The sequence below is a fragment of the Meles meles genome, chromosome 15 (genome assembly GCF_922984935.1).
Source record: "Meles meles chromosome 15, mMelMel3.1 paternal haplotype, whole genome shotgun sequence".
NCBI classification, from domain to species: Eukaryota; Metazoa; Chordata; class Mammalia; order Carnivora; family Mustelidae; genus Meles; species Meles meles.
The window spans coordinates 50,417,816-50,437,442 of NC_060080.1; the positions used below are offsets into that span (position 1 = coordinate 50,417,816).

The 19,627-nt window shown below is 51.6% G+C and overlaps 1 protein-coding gene across 2 annotated transcripts; it reads left to right on the plus strand.

Annotated features, from left to right (window-relative positions):
- The first annotated feature begins 1,681 nt into the window (after nt 1-1,681).
- Nucleotides 1,682-13,124, plus strand: BOLA3 (bolA family member 3). 2 transcript variants are annotated; one of them, XM_045979846.1, is made up of 4 exons: nt 1,682-1,811; nt 4,419-4,539; nt 6,985-7,073; nt 12,092-13,124. In XM_045979846.1, exons 1-4 carry the CDS (start codon nt 1,758-1,760, stop codon nt 12,155-12,157), a joined length of 330 nt encoding a protein of 109 aa, XP_045835802.1. In that variant the 5' UTR covers nt 1,682-1,757; the 3' UTR covers nt 12,158-13,124. The 2 variants fall into 2 exon arrangements, with proteins under 2 accessions (XP_045835802.1, XP_045835803.1); XM_045979847.1 differs by lacking the exon at nt 6,985-7,073 and having other exon boundaries at nt 1,698-1,811.
- Nucleotides 13,125-19,627: the final 6,503 nt, after the last annotated feature.

Below are 19,627 nucleotides of genomic sequence, written 5' to 3' on the forward strand. Positions count from 1 at the left end.
GTGTTGGTCCAAAATAACAATAATAATGTAAGCCATCATGAAATTAGGAAGAGAAAGTTTGAAGATAAGCAAAAGTACCAATTTCACCAAAAGAGGTATTCATTCAATACAAATCAATGAGTTTAACGTGGGTGTCTTACAAGTAACAAACACACTAACCAACTAAAATGACTTTAGTGCTTATTTCTGGCACCCTACAGTGTCCAGCATCTGTCTCCCAACAACTTCTGGATCGACTTCATTTCTAAACGGGTGCTGCGCACATGATTACAAAGATGGCAGCCGGTGGCAAAGGACCATTTCTCTTCCTTAGTGCCAGACAAGTCTCTAGAGCAACTCTCACTGGGCTGGCTCAGATCATGTGACCAACCCAAACCAATAGGTGCCTGATGGGCCATGACTCCGGTCATGTGACCACTCAGGGGAGGACAGGTCCACCTCCTCTGAACCTTGGTGGTATGAGGAGCGAAAGGTGGTTCACTACTACACAATGGGTAAAATATTTTTGGTAGTTTTAATTACTCCTGAGAAGAAAAATGAGAAGTTAGCAAATTATCCCTAATCCCACCAGCCATGATGTTTAAGGAATGAAGCAAAAAAAATGTGAGAGAGGTTACTAGAGTAATCCAAAGGAGAAATGATGAGACCCAACAAAGAAGTCACTCAGTACTGGAACGAGTAAGCATAAATCTGGGTGATCACTATAAGGGCAACTGTAGGCCTGTCCCACGTGTGGATGAACATACTGAACATGGTGACTGCACAGGCCGGAATGCAATAGCAAGAACGGGGAAGTCTGCAGGGTTTACCAGACTGCCAAAATATACTGCCTGGGAAAGGGCATGAGGCCTTGAGGTCTGTGAATCAGTCCAAAGGTGGGGCAGGCTGGCTGGATAATCGTACCTATCCTCCAGCCGGCAGCTTCCACTACATTCTCAGGACTCCACGGTCTGCGGCTCCAGTCTACTTCTCTGCAGGCACCTTAAACTCAGGCAAAACCCAAACCGAGTTTGTTGGCCCCTTTCACTCCAAACCTTGCCCTCCTCCACCCATCGCACTGTCCACACCAGACACCTTCCTCAGCCTCGCCGCCCAGTCCAGTCACTCCGTTTCCTTCCCCTCCCAAGTATCCAGATCCACTCCTCCATCCCTGATGTCCAGCTGTCGCTGAGACCTCACATCTCACGTGGGCCATCGCGGCAGCCCCAGAACTTCTGTCCTCATCTCCAGTGTCAGCACCCCCTACAGTCCCTCCTCTTCGCAGGAGCCCGAACGGTCTTTCTAAAACGCAAATCTGAAAACGACTCCCCTGCTTTAAGTCCCTCCACGACCCCCCTGTTCTGTGGAGGGAGAAACCCACACTCCCCAGTTTGGAAGCCAGGTTGCCGGCGGTGGGGATGGGAAGGGAGATGTCCCTCCTAGGGCGAGAGGGGCATTGGCGTGCGGGCAACTCAGATCGGAGGGCCGAGAACCCCGGGCGTCCCCCGGCTGGGCAAGAGGAGCCCGCCGGTGGAACGACCCTTGGAGGCTGGCGGAGCTGGGCGCGGAGCGGGGCGGGCAGGCTCGCGAGCTGGCGGAGCAGCAAGTTCCGAGGAGGCGCCCCCGGGGCGAGGACGGGCGGGAGCTGGAGCCGGGCGGTTCGCGACCTCCGGGCAGCAGGGGGCGGCCTCGCCCGCGGCGGCGGTGGCTTCCGGCCCCCGGCTCCGCGCCTCTCAGGGGACGCGGCGACCTCGGGCAGCGGGCCGCGTCGGCCGGGCATGGCGGCGTGGAGCCCGGCTGTGGTGGCGCCGCTGCTCCGCGGGATACGCGGGGTGAGCGCGGGCGGGGCTGGGCTGTGGTTCCCGGGCGGGAGCTGCGGAGGGGCCACGGGGCCGGTCGAGGCTGGAGGACGGGCTCACTGAGAGCGCGGCGCCGGGCCTGGGCCCCCCTCCCCTTCCCTTCTCTCATTCATTCCTCGTGGGTTGGGTCTTTCCGTGGGCCCGGACGGCGGGGCTCCGAGAAGTGTCGGGCTCCGAGAAGTGTCAGGCCCCGGCGCGCGCTGGCGGAGCTCCCGAGCCGGTGGAGGTGGGGGGCGAGGGGAACAGACACGGAAACAGTTGTGATCCGGCGGGCGCGGAGAGAGCGATGTGGAAGTACCGAGCCGGAGACACGGCAGTCCCAGCTCGCAGTCCTCCAGGCACGCCGGAGAGTGCGAGGGTCTGGGCTTTGGGCAAGTACCCCCAGCCTCTGGGACCTTAACCCTCTCCAAGCCTCACACGCCCTGAGTAAAAGCCCAGCAGAGGGCACTCGCCACGCGCTCTCCGAATTTTCTCTCCCCACTGATTATACTTTCCCTCGCTTCATCCACTTTGCTCTCCCGTTCTTCTTCTCTCCTGCCGCTCTTGAACCTGCATCCGCCAAGTATGAAGAGCTGGTGACTCTCCACGCGGACAGTCGGGGTTCTAGGGATTTTGTCAGTAGATTGCTCCTGTAAAGGCCGCTGCCTGCAGATGAGCTAAAATGGAGGAAAGACCTCCCAAGGAATCAGCAATGTTAAGTACCCTCAGCCCTTAGCGATTACTGCTTCTGCCTGCCACCTGGTTACCCTCTGCCCTTGCCCCTCCAATGCTCTGTCTTCAGAAGAGGCTCCATCTTACCCCCTCCTCCAGCCCAGTCTTAGGCCCACAACATCAAGTTTCTGTCCCTCCGTCTCACTCCAGACCATTTTTCTGACCTGCATTTCAGCTGCCTGCTGGAACGGGGACTTCTTTGCAGGTGCGAGCAGGCATGCCCTGCGTGCTGTGCTCATTCTGCTCGTTCATTTGTTCATTCGTTCAGCCATCCATCACCCAAGTCTCCTGGAGGGCCTATCCCGGCCCAACTTTGGAAGGCTGCAGTAACAGGGTGGACTCAGTCTTGGCCTTTGAAACCAGCTGGTGAAAGAGCCAGTGCACAGATCATTTTAAAGAAGGTGCTTCAGGGGGCACAGGTGGCTTCAGGGTCAGGTGTCCAACTCTTGATCTCAGCTCATTTCTTGAACTCAGGGTGGTGAGTTCAAGTCCTGCGTTGGGCTCCACACTGGGTGTGGAGCCTACTTAAAAAAAAGAAGAAGGTGGTGCTTCGAGAGTCTCTAACACAGGACCCTGTGTTAGAGGGTTAGAAGACCCTAGGCCTTCAGGAACGGCCTGAGGACAGGCGGGACTAAAGGCTGAAGGGATGGTACGTTCAGCACCAGCACAGATGAACAGCACTCCTGTGTCCCACCTGCCATCCCCCACCAGTCCCAGGCCCAGTCTACTCCGTTTGTAACAATACCTCTCATCTGGGCTAGCTTCAAAAGGCACTGTTTTGTGCCAGTGACTTTGGCACCAAGAGGCCTAATAAACTCCAAAATCTTTAGCTGGACATTCAAGGCCTGCCAAGCTCTCTTGTCAGTCTCCCTTTCAGCATGTGCTTAGCCCAGTCAAAGGGATGCAGATCTGGTTTTTGTTTTTGTTTTTTAAAGATTTATTTATTTGACAGATAGAGATCACAAGTAGGCAGAGAGGCAGGCAGAGAGAGAGAGAGAGAGAGGAGGAAGCAGGCTCCCAGCTAAGCAGAGAGCCTGATGCGGGGCTCGATCCCAGGACCCTGGGATCATGACCTGAGCTGAAGGCAGAGGCTTTAACCCGCTGAGCCACCCAGGTGCCCCCAGATCTGGTTTTTTGTTCTTCATCCCATAAGGTTGGAGACCTCCCCCTCGGAAGCACTGGCTCCCTATGGTACCCACTGGGGGCAGGGGGAGTGTTGTTACCAATGGTAAATAATCTAAAAATATTTCTCCTTCAGGTAATTTAGTAGAATTCTGCTACTTCTCCCCAGTAAGAATTGGTACATGTCGCAGACTGTAGCTGGCTTACTGAGCAGTAGGTCACAAGGCCACATCCCACTGGAGGGTGTGGAATGTGAATCAGGCCTAAAGGACAGGTGGCGTCTGGTTTCAGCAGTGTGTGGTCGGTGGCACGCTGGCCTGGGAGGCACGTCTGAGGCGGGTTGCCCAGACTCTGGCTCCCTATCTCACCAGTGAACCGAACCTTAGCCCTTGCTTTAGTCCCCCTGTTTCTTTGCCTCCAAAACTGACATCATGATGGTGTCTCTCACAGCGTTATCATGAGGCATTCAAAGATCTGTTGAGTTGCCTTGTGTCGGGAGTCAAAGTGTAATTTACAGTTCCACTCCCTACCTCCACTAACTCCCCAAAAAGCTTAATCTGGGTCTTAGGGAGCGTCAGTGGGCATGCGATGCCACACAGTGCCTGGGTTGGAGCCCATGGCCAAGCTGCTGGGAGGCCTGGGCCCTGGCTGGCAGGGCAGTGGCAGGTAGGCCTGCACCGTGGCCTGGCCTGGCCTGGGGGGTGCCATCGTCTTGCTGGGCGATGACTCTTCTCTGTTCTCTGGCAGCTTCCTCTTCACTGTGCCCGGCGAATGTTTGCCTCACAAACTGAGGGGGAGCTCAAAATGACCCAAATACTCAAAGAAAAGTTTCCTGGAGCTACAGCTATCAAAGTCACTGACATTTCAGGTGAGGTTTTTCTGTCCTCTTTTCCATGGGGATTTTGCCCTCTGCAGGGGGCAGGGGGCTGGGCAGAGCACACTCACCATCAGCAGCTTCTCAATACGTGTGGCTTTTGGACAGATGGAATTCAGCCTCTCCCAGCTGATGGCGTGGAGGTGGGGACGTGAAAGCATCAGAGGGAAACTGTGTGTGGGGATAAGGCCCGGCTGGGAGGACTCATGGCTGTTAGCCTGGCCTGGGTCAGATGAGGTCCCTCTCAGTCACCCTGGGGCTCAGGTCCACAGTCTTTAATTCAATTTGAAGATGAACATTACTTTACTTTCTCGACATTTTTCTGGAAGGTGAGCTGGAGTAGACCTCAGAAGGATTTTATCCTTTTGAAAATAACTTCCTTACTTTCCCACGAGGAGCCGAGCCCAGAAAGACCAGAGAATCTGCCCAGGCCCTCCCAGGGAGGAGGTGGCAGAACTGGAACCAGCATCAGGACACAGGGGACACAGGCAGACTCTGTCCTAAGTCCAGTTGCCAGCCCCAGGCGCCTCAGAAATTCAGACTGGCTACATGTTAGGCACAGGCTGGGGAGGTGAATTCTGTACCCACAGGCCAGGAGGACACGTGTGGAACAGCTCAGTGGGGATAGTTAGGTGGGCGTGCACCTGCATCTCTCCATGCCTACATGTGTCTTTGGCACCCTGCATTGCCATGAGGGCTCACTGCTTCTCTGAGAACCTAACTTCTGCAAGCATTGGGAAAAAGTTTAGAAAGTAGTTTTTATGGGAAACTACAGACAAATTCATCAATCCAAAGACCCATTGGTAGGGGAGGTCAGGCAAGCCCCCTCTGTGATGTCCCAGCTCTGAGGGCCTTGACCTTCCTAGTCCTATACCTGCCCCAGGCCTGGGTCAGGCAGAGCTGGAACTTGACCTTTGGTCTGGGTCTGCCTCATCCTGGATGGAGTGTGAAAAGGGAATCAAGGCCAGGAAGCTTAGGTTAAGCCAAGCTCGGATTCCTGGTACGCATAAAGCCTGCTGAGTAACTTGTACTTCTCACAAACTGGCTGGGGGCTCCGAGCACAGGGGACGTGTTGTCTCTTGTCCACATTGGTTCATGCTAGAACAGCACACTCCATCGGTCATTGGCATGAGCTCCCCAGCCATGTGGGTGCAGGTGGATGTGTCCACCACAGGGTCTGCCTTGACAGCTCTACCAGAAAGCTATTCCTGCCCCACGGAAGCCCAGGATGATACCCTTGATGCTGCTCACAGACCAGGAGGGCCTAAAGAGAGCCCCGTGCAGGGGCACCTGGGTGGCGCAGTCGGTTAAGCGTCTGCCTTTGGCTCAGGTCCTGATATCAGGATCCTGGGATCAAGCCCCATGTCAGGCTCCCAGCTCAGCAGGAAGCCTGCTTCTCCCTCTCCCTCTGCTGCTCCCCCTGCTTGTGCTCTCTTTCTCTTTCTGTCAAATAAATAAATAAAATCTTTAAAAAGAGAGAGAAAGAGACCCATGCAGCTCCATGGCAAGCATGTCTGTGGCCTCCACTGTCCTGCTGTGTCCCTTTCTTCTGCTTCCATTCCTGTCCTTTGCATTAGTATTATGCAGGTTTTTTCAAACCAAACTTTAGTGTGTTTTTGCATTTTTTTTTTAAGATTTTATTTATTTATTTGACAGAGAGAGATCACAAGTAGGCAGAGAGGCAGGCAGAGAGAGAGGAAGGGAAGCAGGCTCTCCGCTGAGCAGAGAGCCCCATGCGGGACTCGATCCCAGGACCCTGAGATCACGACCCGAGCCGAAGGCAGCGGCTTAACCCACTGAGCCACCCAGGCGCCCTGTTTTTGCATTTTTAAAAAGACTGATTGCCGGGGCGCCTGGGTGGCTCAGTGGGTTAAAGCCTCTGCCTTTGGCTTAGGTCATGATCCCGGTGGTCCTGGTATCGAGCCCTCAATCAGGCCCTCTGCTCGGCAGGGAGCCTGCTTCCTCCTCTCTCTCTCTGCCTGCCTCTCTGCCTACTTGTGATCTCTGTCTGTCAAATAAATAAACTTAAAAATTAAAAAAAAAAAGACTGATTGCTGCTCCTTTGGAAGGCTGAACACGGAAATTCGGCCTCTCCCATCCCTCTTCCATGGGGTTTCTTGGCCTATCAACAAAAACACAAGGCAAACTGACATTTCCTAGGCCTTCCATGCTCTGTGCCTTCTCTTCTGTGCCCCACAGGCATAATCCTGGGTGAGTGCATCTGGCTTGCAAAAGGAAGAGCACATTTTGGACCGAGGTGGCCCCGTGGGGAGCATGTGGTCCAATCGTCAGCCATGAGGTTTTTCTCACCATGTTAGCAACTTTGTGCTGAATAAGAATATTCAGACCTTCTTTGGATTGTACGGTACTTTGAGGACATATGGGATGGTGGCTGCCGTAAGCTAATAATTGAAACACTTTGAGTCATGTTTATTTCAGGAGGCTGTGGGGCGATGTATGAAATCCGGATCGAGTCAGAAGAATTTAAGGAGAAGAGAACTGTCCAGCAGCACCAGATGGTAAATCAGGTCAGTAGAAGCAACACGGCTCTGGTTGCTATTGGTCCCCAGTGTCCTGAAAGAGCCTGACGAGCGGGGATGATATTTAACTGTCAGCCCGAGGAAAGAATAAGGCTCATGCAGACAGCATTCAAGAAAGACCTGAGAAAAATATAATATGGAACTTATCTGGAATCAGACTGTGGGCAAATAGGAATTTTATTCAGAATTAAAAACAAGCCACCCAATAGTTATTTTGCATTTCCTTCTCTATTTCTTTGTATAATGCTACCAGTGTTTACCGTATATATTTGTAAACATACAGGTACTAAAAAACATGTTTTTGTAGATTTGAAGATTTTTTTTTTTTTTAGCGTCCTTTTGGACTCCTTGACAGATGTGTAAATTGAGGCACGGCATGATTGAGAATTGCTCTACCTGCCCCAGACCCAGGGACAGGATATTGAGGGTCTGGAACATCAGATTTAACCAGACTAAGGTCCAGTTTATTCAATGATCTGTGCTTATTTTACTTGGAATTTATACCAGGCTGGGCCCCTGGCCTGTATCTGCAAAGTCACCCCCCGCAGCAGGTGTGTCTGACATTATTTTGGAAGATCTTGTACATTGGGAGCTAGCTAGTTTGATTTTTGTCCAGCACAGCTCTGGTCAGGAGAATCCCTCTGTGGCCCCTTGTGTCTCTAGTTCAGATGTCCCAGACTGCTGTTCCAGGCCTTTCCCCACCCTTCTCCGAACGAAACCTCCCTTGGCCTCTGCCCATTGTTCTGTCTGTGGCTCTGGACCTTTGCCCAGATCAGCCCTCCTGCCTGGGTGCCCTTCCTCTCCAGCACCCAGCTCAAAATGCTGCCCCCGCCACCTGCCTGGCAGGGAATGGATGTCCCTGCACCCTCCTCCAGCGTTCTCTGCCTCTCGTCCTAGGTACTTATGTCCCTGTTCACTGTCCCTTGGCCCCATCATCCCTCTGTGGGCTGTTCCCTTTCAGATCCATCTTTGACTTCCTCACAGAGCCCAGTCTTTCACGTGCATGTGGACACCTACGGCCATATGGTGTGCTGCGGGCTTGCTGGGGCGTCTGGGGTGGGAGGGCTACTCTGCTCCTCCCAAGTGCTTCTAGTCCCGTGTGATCTCAGGGGTGGGAGCTGAGGCAAGACAGGGAGGCCCTGACAGGGAGGCAAGACAGGGAGGCCCTGACAGGCCCAAATCATCCCCAACCAATAGGAGTTTTGTCCCCAAAACTCCCCTGGCTGCCTGGTGTGCTTGGGCCGCTAGGGGCGCTGTGAATTTGAGCCCATCCCCTGGGCTGGGGCTGCCATTTCAAGGGGTTACGGATGCAGGTTCTGGAGTCTGTCTGCCTGCACTACACATGTGGGCTGTGCTGCTTTCTAGCTTTGTGACCTTGAGCAACTTACTAACCCTCCCTGTGCCTCGGTTTTCTAATCTGTCACCAGGGAGAGAAACAGTACTTGCCTCAAAAGGCTGTTTTGCAGATTAGTGGCAGAGCACGCGTGCGGCACTGCAGACACTGTCCGAGCTTGTAGCCCTTGGTAAATGTCAGCAGCCGCTACCCTTGCCATCCTTGTCCGCAGCGTAGTGTGGAGCCTGCGCCGTGTCTGGGGGGAAGGCAGCCATTCTCTGGGTTGGGGGCAACGTCCCCACATCATTGTGGGCTCAGGGCTTCCTCTGGACCCCTGCAGTACTCGGACTTCCCCTGGCACCCTCAGAGCGGGAGAGCCTGCGTGCTGACTGGCGGGGCCCTAGGAAGCCAAGCTCACGTGGGCCAGCCCTGAGTCTGTTTTGTCCACTCTGTGTCCCCACACCTGGCTGCTGGCCCCTAAAGGAGCTCAACCGGTCTTTGTGGAGCATTTGTAGACAGTAAGGAGAGCTGACCTGGTGCGGTTATTGGCTTACAGACAACAGAAATGTTGGGTGGCTGCACGTGCTCCCGTTTCAGAGAACGCCCCTGCTGGCCCTAGTGCGCTCATCACCCGGGGCACCCCAGCAGCCAAGCTTGCCCCCCCCCAAGTGCTGCCAGCCGCCATAGCGAGCCCTGCGGGCAGGCCATGTGGATCCACAGCAAGGTGCCCGCTGAGCCAGAGCCTGACCCTAGGCGGGGACCCTCATTAGCCACAGCAAGCTGCGAGGGCTCCGGTACAAGGGATTTGTGCACTCCTGGGCCTTTTCCAAGGGTTGCATTTGCAGGTGTTGGCCATGGGGGAGTCCGTGGGAGCAACAGAAGGCAACGCCTTTAAGAGCAAGACATTTGGCCTACAGGGGGGCTGAGCTGGACCTGAAGTTCACTGCCCGCCTCTTTGAGGTGTTGGGAATCACGGTTCCCAGGGGCTGTCATGGAGGAGGAGGCCTGCCTAGCAGTGGAGTGAAGGAGAGGGGAGCAGACGCCACAGCCCGGCTTCTGCTCCGTGGGTGCCGAGTCAGCAGCTTTGGGAGGGTGATGGTTGGTTCCTCTGGATGCCCAGGCTGTCGGGTGGGGTCCTGATGGCCCTGGGCTGGGGTAAAGCTTTCCTCATTGATCTTGCTTAGTCACCCTAATGGAACGAGACTTTCAGGCCCCAAAGGCCCTGAAAAGGCCACCTGGTCCATCTGTTACTGGAATCCACTACTGTCAGACAGTCGCTGCCTGGTTCCCCAGGGACAGGGCGTCCCCGCTGTCACGACTCACACCTGCTCCACCCTCAGCAGGAACGTGCTGCCCCGGGGACCCTGCCGATGCGTAGCTTGGCCTCTTTTAGCTCCCGGGGTTCATCAGCCTTCTCTTCCGGAATAGTCACTGGTTTTGACTTTGGGCCAGACCCCAGGGTTGCCATCCATCCTATTCCCGCGCTGGGGAACAGCCACAGGGAGAGAAGTGAGCGCTGAGTTCCCTTTTGTGCTGGAGGAAGCTGGCTCATTCCTAGCCGTCTGCTTCACAGCAGGACCCAAGCCTCAGTGTGCAAAGATCGCAGGAGGTGTTGGCCACACGTGCCTGGCCTCATGATGTATGTGGAAGGCATTCAGGCAGTACCAGTCCTCTTTCCTGCTCTGGCCTCTTTGCTGACTGTTGCCTCTTCACCTGCCACCGAGGGTGCCTCTGCCCGTGCCTCCCGCCCGCCCCAGTGCCCTGCAGCGGTGCCCTGATGGCCCAGGGAGTCCAGACCCACTCTCCACTCTGTGGTCTGCCTCCGTCTCGTGTGGCCTACACCTGACTCACAGCCAGGCCTCCCCCTGATGAATTGTGACAGGTTCCCAGCCTTCCCTCCTGGGTTTGGTGCTTGGCCTCTCTGCCCATCCCACTCTCAGCTGCCTGGCTCCACAAACAGCCAAGGCAGGCTGACATCCCCCCCCCCTGAACACCCACAGCAGCGCTCGTGGCCTCAGGGTCTGGCAGTGCCTGTCACTGTCCGCCATGTCCATTTTCTATGCCCTTGTATTATTTCCCTTTATCTTTTTCCTCCTTTTCCCATGCCTTTTGCACCTGTGACCCCAGCATAATAGCAGGCGCTGAGAAATGTTTACCCAAATGGCATCTTATACACTGTGGGCCTATGGCCAAGTCACTTCCCTACCAGGACCTCAACTGTGAAGTGACCCACGTGACCTTTAAGACCCTCTGTAGCTGAGAGATACTGTGACCTGGGTGACCGTGGAAACCTGCAGGAGAGCTGGAAGAAGGCACTGAGAGGGTTAAGTACACAGGGCACGAGGTGGTCAAGGCCTTCCTTGTAAAGGGTGGTTGGGCCCACGCCTAGCCAAGGAGGCTTTAAGGATTGTGGCCCTGGCGACAGCCCAAACACAGGCATGGGGACAGCCTTTAGGGTGCATTCTGTACCTGCAGAAAGCAGAGAGCTTGTGGCCCAGGGGGCTGTGTTCCCTTCCCCGCGCCCCCCCCCCCCCATGACATGAGGCTTCTTTCCCAGGGCATTTCTGTTGTCTGCAGAGTTGAGGGGGTTGCACGTGAATAGGGAGAGGGTCGGGCAGTTCTCTGACACCCAGCACATGGCAGCTCCTGGCGTCAGGGCTGGACAGGAGCCCCAGGGGAATGAGGAGTGGCCAGAACATCAGCTTCTCATCCTAATTCTGTTCCTCTCTTGCTAAGTGTAAATGGGGGGTAGGTTCTGTTTCTTTCTTCTTTTTTTTTTTTTTAATCAAAGAAAGGGATAGAACTGGAGTATCTGTCTCTAAGGATCCTTTGCCCTATAAACCTATCTACATGTGTTAGGAATTTTTGTTGTTGTTGTACGGGAGCAAAAGTAAACAAAGGGAATTAGCTGGCCCATGTAATTAAATTACCTAGTTTTGTGGCATATCTAGATTCAGGGTCTTAAGCAAGTTCTTTTGCTTGTTCTTTTTCATGTTCTCTCTCCCCCTCTCTGACCTTCTGGCTTTCTCCTACTGGAGATGGGCTTTCCCTGCTGGAGAACACGGTCCCCAGCATTGTTCAAGGATAGTGACCCAACAGACAAGGCTCCACACGGAAAAATCCCAGCAGAGGTTCTGATTGGCCCAGTTTGGGTCATGTGTCACCCCTGGACCAATCAGGTTGGGCAAGAGGCACGTGGCTACCCATATCCCTGGTAAATTGGTAGGCCCACCAGCAGTACAGTTACAATCTCCGGTGGCTAGTGGAGAAGGGGAAGTATAGACCAACGTGTCTGACATGCTACCATGTGTGTTATTAAAAGGTAGTGGGGTGGATATGTATTCATATTAGCTTAAACATGCATTTTGCAATCATTGCAAAGACACAAGAAACTGACACCACTTCTCTCATTTGGCGACAGAGGTGGGAATGGAGGGTGGTGGAGGGCAGGTGTCAGAGGAAACCTCACTGCATGTCTTTCTATAACTAGATTTTTGAGCCTCCTTAGACATTAATTTAAAAAAATAAACTATTTTCTAAAAAAAAAAAAAAAAAGGCAAAACTGCTCAGACAAAGCACAGGCAGGGCCTCCCGTGGAGACTGCTGTATACAGATACTCATAGAGACTGCTCAGTGTCAAGTGCAAAACAGTGATGCTCTCCTCCTTGCTTAGGCGCTGAAAGAAGAAATCAAAGGGATGCACGGATTGCGGATATTTACCTCCGTCCCCAAACACTGACCATGCCCTGGCCGCATAGATGCTGCTGCTCAATGCCTTGGATGAACTTGGCTGACACCATCCTTTCCTAGGCATTTGCCAAAAAGTTATCTATTTTGTTCATAGACATTTCCGTTTTATAATCATAGAAGAATATGTTCTCTATTTAGAGTTTAATTAAAGGCAACAGACAACTGAAACCTTTGAAGAGTCAATGGTGATGCATCTTGCTCGTCTGTTTTGGAGGCATGGTCCTTTGTCCAGAGGTCTCTCATCCTCCGACAGTTGTGTCCTGCTGCCGAACCCGTGGACAGGAGTGCCAGCTCCTTTTGTCGTGTCAAGGCATTTTCTTGGTTCTTCTCCTCTAGGAAACTGCTAGTAAGGCCCCTTAATCTTGCCCAGAAGAAAAGAAAAAAAGAAGAGAAAAAAAATATTCTTGGGTTTTGCTGTTCCCTTGGTGGAATGCCTGTCTTTTCCTCCCCTTCCAAACTTCTTACAAGAATGATCTTAGACCTTCAATTTCCACTCCCTGGAGTGGACCCTGAGGAGTCTGGGATGTCAGGATCAAGGTCTTCCTCCTATTTGAATATCCCCCACCCTCTGCATCTCAGAGGGAGGTGCAGCCTATCTCCCACAGCAGAAGAAAGGTCTGCTTTCCCAGCTCCCTTGCCTATGGGCGCAGGTCGATGGTCTAGACTCGCCCATCAGATGGATCTGGACTTTGAATGCGGAGCAAGCGAGCCACGAGGGAGCCTCCATGGCTTGCGGGTCCAGCGTTCTGGCTACTGACAACGACGGAGTCAGAGTCACAGGTTGCTGTCTCTGCAGTCCGTGGTGGTGGTCGCGGTGTGTGGGTCTGTGGCATGATCTGGGGGCTCTGGTGACAGAGCCTTCCTGTTCCTGCCCAATTTCAGAAGCTGGTTCACCAGTCTTCCCAGAAATTTTGTGATTGTTCCATGTGCTTTCACTAAATTCTTTATTGTTCACATCAGTCTGGTCAGTGTCTGTTGCTTGCAACCAAGGAGCCCTGAGGGGTTCACCTGCCCCTCACAGTGGGGTTCTTGCCCCCCAACATCCACTTCCCTCTTGGACTGCTTTCTGAGGCTGTGTCCACAGCCACTCTCAGTCCTCAGTACCCCAGTCACCATGGTGATGACAGGTTGACCATCTACTCCTTCCTCAGATGTCTCTTTTGTCTTTCGTGGAGCTGCTCTCCAGGGAAACCAGTGGTCACTATCATTTCTGGAGATCCCTAGTACCTCCCTAAGTCATGAAAGTGTGTGGTTAAAACAACCTTAGGCCTGAGTTTCAGAGCAGCACAAATTTTAAATGTGCTGTTCATATACCATGCCCCCATTTTGGGGTTTAAAAATACTCTCCATCTCCATAGCATGGGGGTGGGATTGGTGGCCTGCCAAGGCGGAGCTGCCTTTCACATGGAACAGATTCACTGAGTTGTGTAAGAGCAGAGAAGCCAGGATAAAACAGAACAGAGGATCAGAGACATCACTGAGAGAGTGCCCCAGAGGACAGCTTTTAGGTGGTATAGTGAGGAAACACTGAAGAATGGAGTCCCAGGGGCCAGAAGAAGGTAGCAGTCAGCAAGGACAGAGAGATCACAGAATTAGACACATGTTGGTTATTCTTGTAGAGCCTACTTGTCCCGAGAGTGGGCTGGACATAGTCATCTGCTTCTAAAGAACAGAATCCAGTAGAAAGGACAAAGGGCCGCTTCAGAGACCACGTCATAAAAGGCACTGAGGCCTCCTCCTTGCTCTGTCTCAGGTTGCTCACTCTGGGGGGACAGTAGCCGCCATGTTGTGAGGGCACTCAAGCAGCCCATGGAGAGGTCCATGTGGGGAACCGAGACCTCGTACCAACAGCCAACAGCGCAGGCCTGCCAATAGCCAGCAGGGAACCAAACCTGCCCAAACAAGAGCAATTTGGGTAAGCCATCTTAGAAGTGGGTCCTCCCAAGTCACAGTCACTGTGAAGCCTTCAGACAACTGTCGCCCCAGCTGACATCTTGACTGCAGCTTGCCAGAACCAGTCCACTAAGTTACTCCCAATTCTTGCCCAACAGAGACGGGGAGGTAATAAATATTTGTTGTTTGAAGTCACTGAGTTTCAGGGTATGTTCCAGAGCAGTAGATAACTGTGTACACCGGTCCACATGTGTAGTATGGGCAGCACACTGGGGCATCTCACATACTGAAGGGGAGATGGAAGGGCCAAACTGCAGAAAGGACGGGGGACAGCTAACCGTCAGGAGCCCACGACATCCCTGGTTCTCTGCAGCTCCTGTCTGCTGCTCTCTGCAGATCAGCTTTATTATAGATTTATTCATCATGGATTGGCCTTCACCATCTACTCCCAGGTTAGGACTCACTGTCCTGCCCATAGCTCTTCGTTTTTATACTTAATGTCCAAGCCACGAGAAGGGCAGACTTTCCTTCCAAGTTTCAGTCCAAAGAATGCCAGGCAAGGCCTTCGAAGGGCCCACCTGGAATCCGGAGCCACCCAGGAGTCATGTGACCTGGCAGCCTCTCTCCCGACTCCGCGTCAGAGAAGAGGGAAGAGCAACTGCCTCAAAAAGTGGGGGGTTCTGTTCCACAAAGAGGCTGGGGACAAAAAACAGGTATTCTTGACCGGAGGGAAAGGTGATGGGGCCTTGAAGGCCTGCTAGGGGTCCAGGGACACCAGGGACACTCTGACTCCTCCTTGGCTTGACCCCAACTCCCCACCCCAGGCAACTCTTCAGGCCCAGAGAAATGTGTCAGCCCTACCACGGCCACATGTCTGTCCCCAAATCTGGCAACAAGAACCTTTTCAAGTGACTCCCCTCCCCCCTCTGCAGTTGATCTCCCTCCAAGATTAAAAGGAAAGTTGGAGGAATCAGAGTTTCTTTTTAGTTGATTAAATAAGAAGAAATTGTTTAATCTGTGTGGCCAGAGTATAACACTGCATTTGACACAGCCAACTCTTAGCTTTCTGATTAAGTGCTACTTGTGGAAATTGCAGAGTGGAGATGGTGCAACTTCTGAGTCAAGTGTCTTTTTTTTTTTTTTTTTAAAGATTTTATTTATTTATTTGACAGAGAGAGATCACAAGTAGGCAGAGAGGCGGGCAGAGAGAGAGAGGAGGAAGGAGGCTCCCCGCGGAGCAGAGAGCCTGATGCGGGGCTCGATCCCAGGACCCTGAGATCATGACCTGAGCCGAAGGCAGCGGCTTAATCCACTGAGCCACCCAGGCGCCCCTCAAGTGTCTTTTTGAAAACAGTTTTCCAGTGGAAAATCCAAAGCACCTTGAGGTAAGTGCTTACTGCCTAGAGAAATCAATCTAAGGGACACTGGCCTGTGCATCCCCACCCCCAGGCCCTTTTGGTCCCAGGCGTTCATGTAGTGACCCTCTCTCCCCTGAGTAGACCACTCAACAAGCAGCCAGGAAACCAGCCTGCAAGGGGACCTGTGGCCACAAAACCCCACCGCCACGAAGACCCATGCATATCCTGGCAGTGGCAAAGAGCGAAAAAATTTCTCTTCCTTGGGAATTCAAACTGGAAAGAGTGAATGACCCAAGGACCAAGGACAGCGCATGGCTGGTGGAAAGCTGGAGGCAAACAAGGGCACTCAAATCGGGAAATACGGGGAGAATCCATCCAGGAGAAATGGAAGTTAGAAAGATGGCCTGGGAGAGGCCAGGCAGGGCCCTGGCCAATCTGAGCTGAGCGGAAGCCCACTCTGGGGAATAAAGGCAGTGATTCTCAATCCTGCTGCAAGTGAGAACCACCTGGGGTTCTGAAAATACACCTGGGGCGTTCCCAGGTCCACGAGGCAGAGACCAGGCGGTTAAAGGCAGACGTGAACCGCCCCGCACGCCACGCGGAGTCAGGACGGACCCCTACCTCTGCCCACGCTTTGCTCCCAGGAAGCTGCTGCGCCTGCGTCAGTTCGCCAGCTCCCCCCTATCCCCTACTCACCTGGTGGGGGTGGGGGCGGGGGTAGGGGTGGGGAAGGCCCCCACCCCCTAACTCCACGGGGTTAACAGTGGGAGAGCACCCACACCACCTGCGCTGGGGACGGGCCCTGGGCCCCTCCCACCTGCCCCGGGCGGAATCCGGCCTGTGGAGTTAAAAGGAGCGGCTGCCAGCTGGGAATCTCCTGAGTTTTCCGGAGCAGCGCCGCGCGCGGGCTTCGCTACCCTGCGCTCCCTCCAGGCCACAAGGTAGGAGTCCCCACATGCGCCCCCGTGCGCGTCAGAAACCCTTGGCTCGAGTCTGCAGAGTTGTTTCTTACTTGCCACCTAGAGAGCCTTAGGTCGCGCCCTCGGCGTCTTACAATTCTCCCCTTGGCGAGCGAGCCCGACTCCTGACCTCTCTGCTCCGCGTTTGCTCCGCTCGCGCCGGGGGCTGGGGAGGCTGTGGGGACCGGGGAGGCGGTCGTTAGACGCCGCCTCTCCGGAAACTGCTCCTTTCTTAGCTCGTGGTTAAGATAGCTTGACACTGTGAATTTCAAAGAACACTTGAATTTTGTTTTGTTTGAGAAAAATACAACGCTGATTAAGGAGGCAGAGAAAAGATGCCAGTTTCTTCAGTCACGCTGACCTTTATTCAAACACGTTGGTTCAGAAGCCCGGCGTCGGTGCCGTCTCCGGCCGCGGGCAGCGCCGCCTCCCCGGCGGTCGTGAAAACACAGAGGTCCTCAGAGAGCAGAACAGCCGGCCAAACAATTGGATGAAAGAATAAAAAGTGAGAACAACTCAAGTTCAAGTAATAATGTTAGCTTTTTTTAAGTAAACGGTTTTTAGGACAGTTACGTAACTGCGTTTGGAACTATTTTAGATTTACAGAAAAATGGGGAAGACAGTACAGAGAGCCTGTGCATCCCGTAGCGTTTCCCCTCCTCTTAACAGCCGAGCTTAGTGTGGCACATTCGTCACCATGAATGCACCGGTACTGACACAGTATTACAAATTAAAGCCCAGAGTTTATTCGGATTTCTGTAGCTTTTCCTTAACATCTTGGACCCGGTGTCCCCTCCGCAACTCTACATTACATGTCGTTGTCGCGTGGCCTTTGTCTCTTCTTGGCCCCGACAGTTTCTCAGAATTTCCTTGCATTCAGCGACCTTTAAGATTTTAAATAGCAGTGCATACCAATATATTCTGTGGGGGAAACAATGGGTGTGTTTGAACAGAAAGCAACTTATTTATTTATTTATTTATTTAGTCATTAAAGACAAGCTCCTGCTTGGGGGAACCTGGCTGGTTCAGCTGGAGGAACATATGACCCTTGATCTCTGGGTTGTGAGTTTAAGCCCCATGCTGGGTGTAGAGTTACTTAAATAAAAATTTTTTTAAAAGTCTGAGCTTATTTTATATTTAAGAACTGTGTCTTAGATGCCAATAACATATTCCTCAACCACATATGGTCACAGGAAACATTTTGAGGGCACCCTGGAACTACAGCCATATTAGTAAACATCTGGGTGTTTAGGGATTTCAGATTTGCAGTGTGTTTCCTCTTCTAGGGAAAATGTTTGGAGTTGAGCCTAAATAATAGCTTGGTTTTTTAAGCTTAAAGCACTTTTTGCATAATATTCTCACATCCCTGATTTCATTTGATCATTTAAAAAATAATTCCAGTATAAATAACTTACTGTTACATTGGTTCAGGTGTATAATGTAGTGATTCAGTAATTCTCTACATTACTCAGCTCATCATTTGTTTTGTTTCTTAAATTTCACATATGAATGAAATCATACAGTATTTGTCTTTCTCTAATTTATTTCACTTAGGATTATATTCCCTAGAGTCATCAACATTGTTGCCAATGGCAAGATTGCATTCTTTTTCGTGGCTGAGTAATATTCCTGAGTGAGTGTGTGTGTGTATGCACGAGTGCATGTATACACACCTTCTTTAGCCATTCATCTATCCGTGAACACCTGGATTGCTTCCATAATTTGACTACTGTAAATAATGCTGCAATAAACATAGGGGTGCTTATATCTTTTCAAATTAGTATTTACCTCTTCTTTGGGTAAATACCCAGTAAGTAGAATTATTGCATCATATGGTAATTCTATTTTTTAATTTAATGTGTCTTGTTTTTGTGCAGTACCGTATTGTTTTGATCTTTATACCTTTGTGGCATATCTTAAAATCTGGATTGCAAGTCCTCCAGTTGTGCTCTTTTTCAGAATTGCTTTGGCTACTCAGGGTCTTTTGTGCTTCCATATAAATTCTAGTTCTGTGGAAGATGCTGTTGGTATTTTGATAGGGATTGCATTAAATCTATAGATTGCTTTGGCTAGTATTTTCATTTTAACAATATTTATTCTCCCAGTCGATGAACATGGAATGTCTTTCCATTTCTTTGCATCCTCTTCAATTTCTTTCATTAATGTTTTACAGTTTTCAAAGTATAGGTCTTTCTCCTTGGTTGAGTTTATTCCTAGGTATTTTACTATATTTGGTTTGTAAATGGGATTTTTTTTTTTTAAATTTCTCCTACTTCATTGTACTGTTTGGAGATGCATCAGATTTCTACAAATTTATTTTGTATCCTGCAACCTAACTGAATTCATTTCTCAGTTCTAGTGGTTTTTTGGTGAAGTCTTTCAAGTTGTCTGTATTTGGAATCATGTCATCTACAAATAGTTAAAGTTTGACTTCTTCCTTGCCAATCTGGGCGCTTTTATTCCTTTTTCTTGTCTGACTGCTGTGGCTAGGACTTCCAGTACTATGTTGAATAAAAGTGGTGGGAGGGGACATCCTTGTCTTATTCCTGGTCTTAGGAGAAAAGCTCTCAGTTTTTCACCATTGAGTATGATATTAGCTGTGAGTTTTCATATATGGCTTTTATTATGTTGAGGTGTGTTCTCTCTAAACCTACTCTGCAGAGGGTGGGGTTTGTTTGTTTGTTTGTTTGTTTTGATATTGTATTTATTTGAGAGAGAGAGAGCAAGAGAGCAAGAGATCAAGAAAGAGCACAAGGAGGGGGAGTGGCAGAGGGAGAGGGAGAAGCAGGCATGCTCAGCATGGAACTCTATACCAGGATCCTGGGATCATGGCCTGAGCTGAAGGCAGACACTTAACTGACTGAGCCACCCAGGCGCCCCTGTAGAGTTTTTTTTGTTGTTGTTTTCTTTTATCATGAATGGGTGTGTACACTGTCAGATGCTTTTTCTGCATCAATTGAAATGATCATATGGCTTTTATCCTTTCTCTTGTTGATGTGATGTATCATGTTGATTTTTTAAAAAAATATTTTATTTATTTTTCTGAGAGAGAAATCACAAGTAGGCAGAGAAGCAGGCAGAGAGAGGGGGAAGCAGCTTCCCTCCTGAGCAGAGGGCCTGATGCAGGGCTCGATGCCAGGACCCTGAGACCACGACCTGAGCCGAAGGCAGAGGCTTAACCCACTGAGCCACCCATGCGCCCCTCATGTTGATTGATTTGTATATATTGATCCACCTTTGCATCCCAGG

Coding starts and splice junctions, on each gene's coding strand:
- BOLA3 (XM_045979846.1), top strand. CDS start 1,758: ATGGCGGCGTGGAGCCCGGCTGTGGTGGCGCCGCTGCTCCGCGGGATA. Junction 1,812..4,418: donor TGCTCCGCGGGATACGCGGG/GTGAGCGCGGGC, acceptor GTTCTCTGGCAG/CTTCCTCTTCACTGTGCCCG. Junction 7,074..12,091: donor AGCACCAGATGGTAAATCAG/GTCAGTAGAAGC, acceptor CTCCTTGCTTAG/GCGCTGAAAGAAGAAATCAA.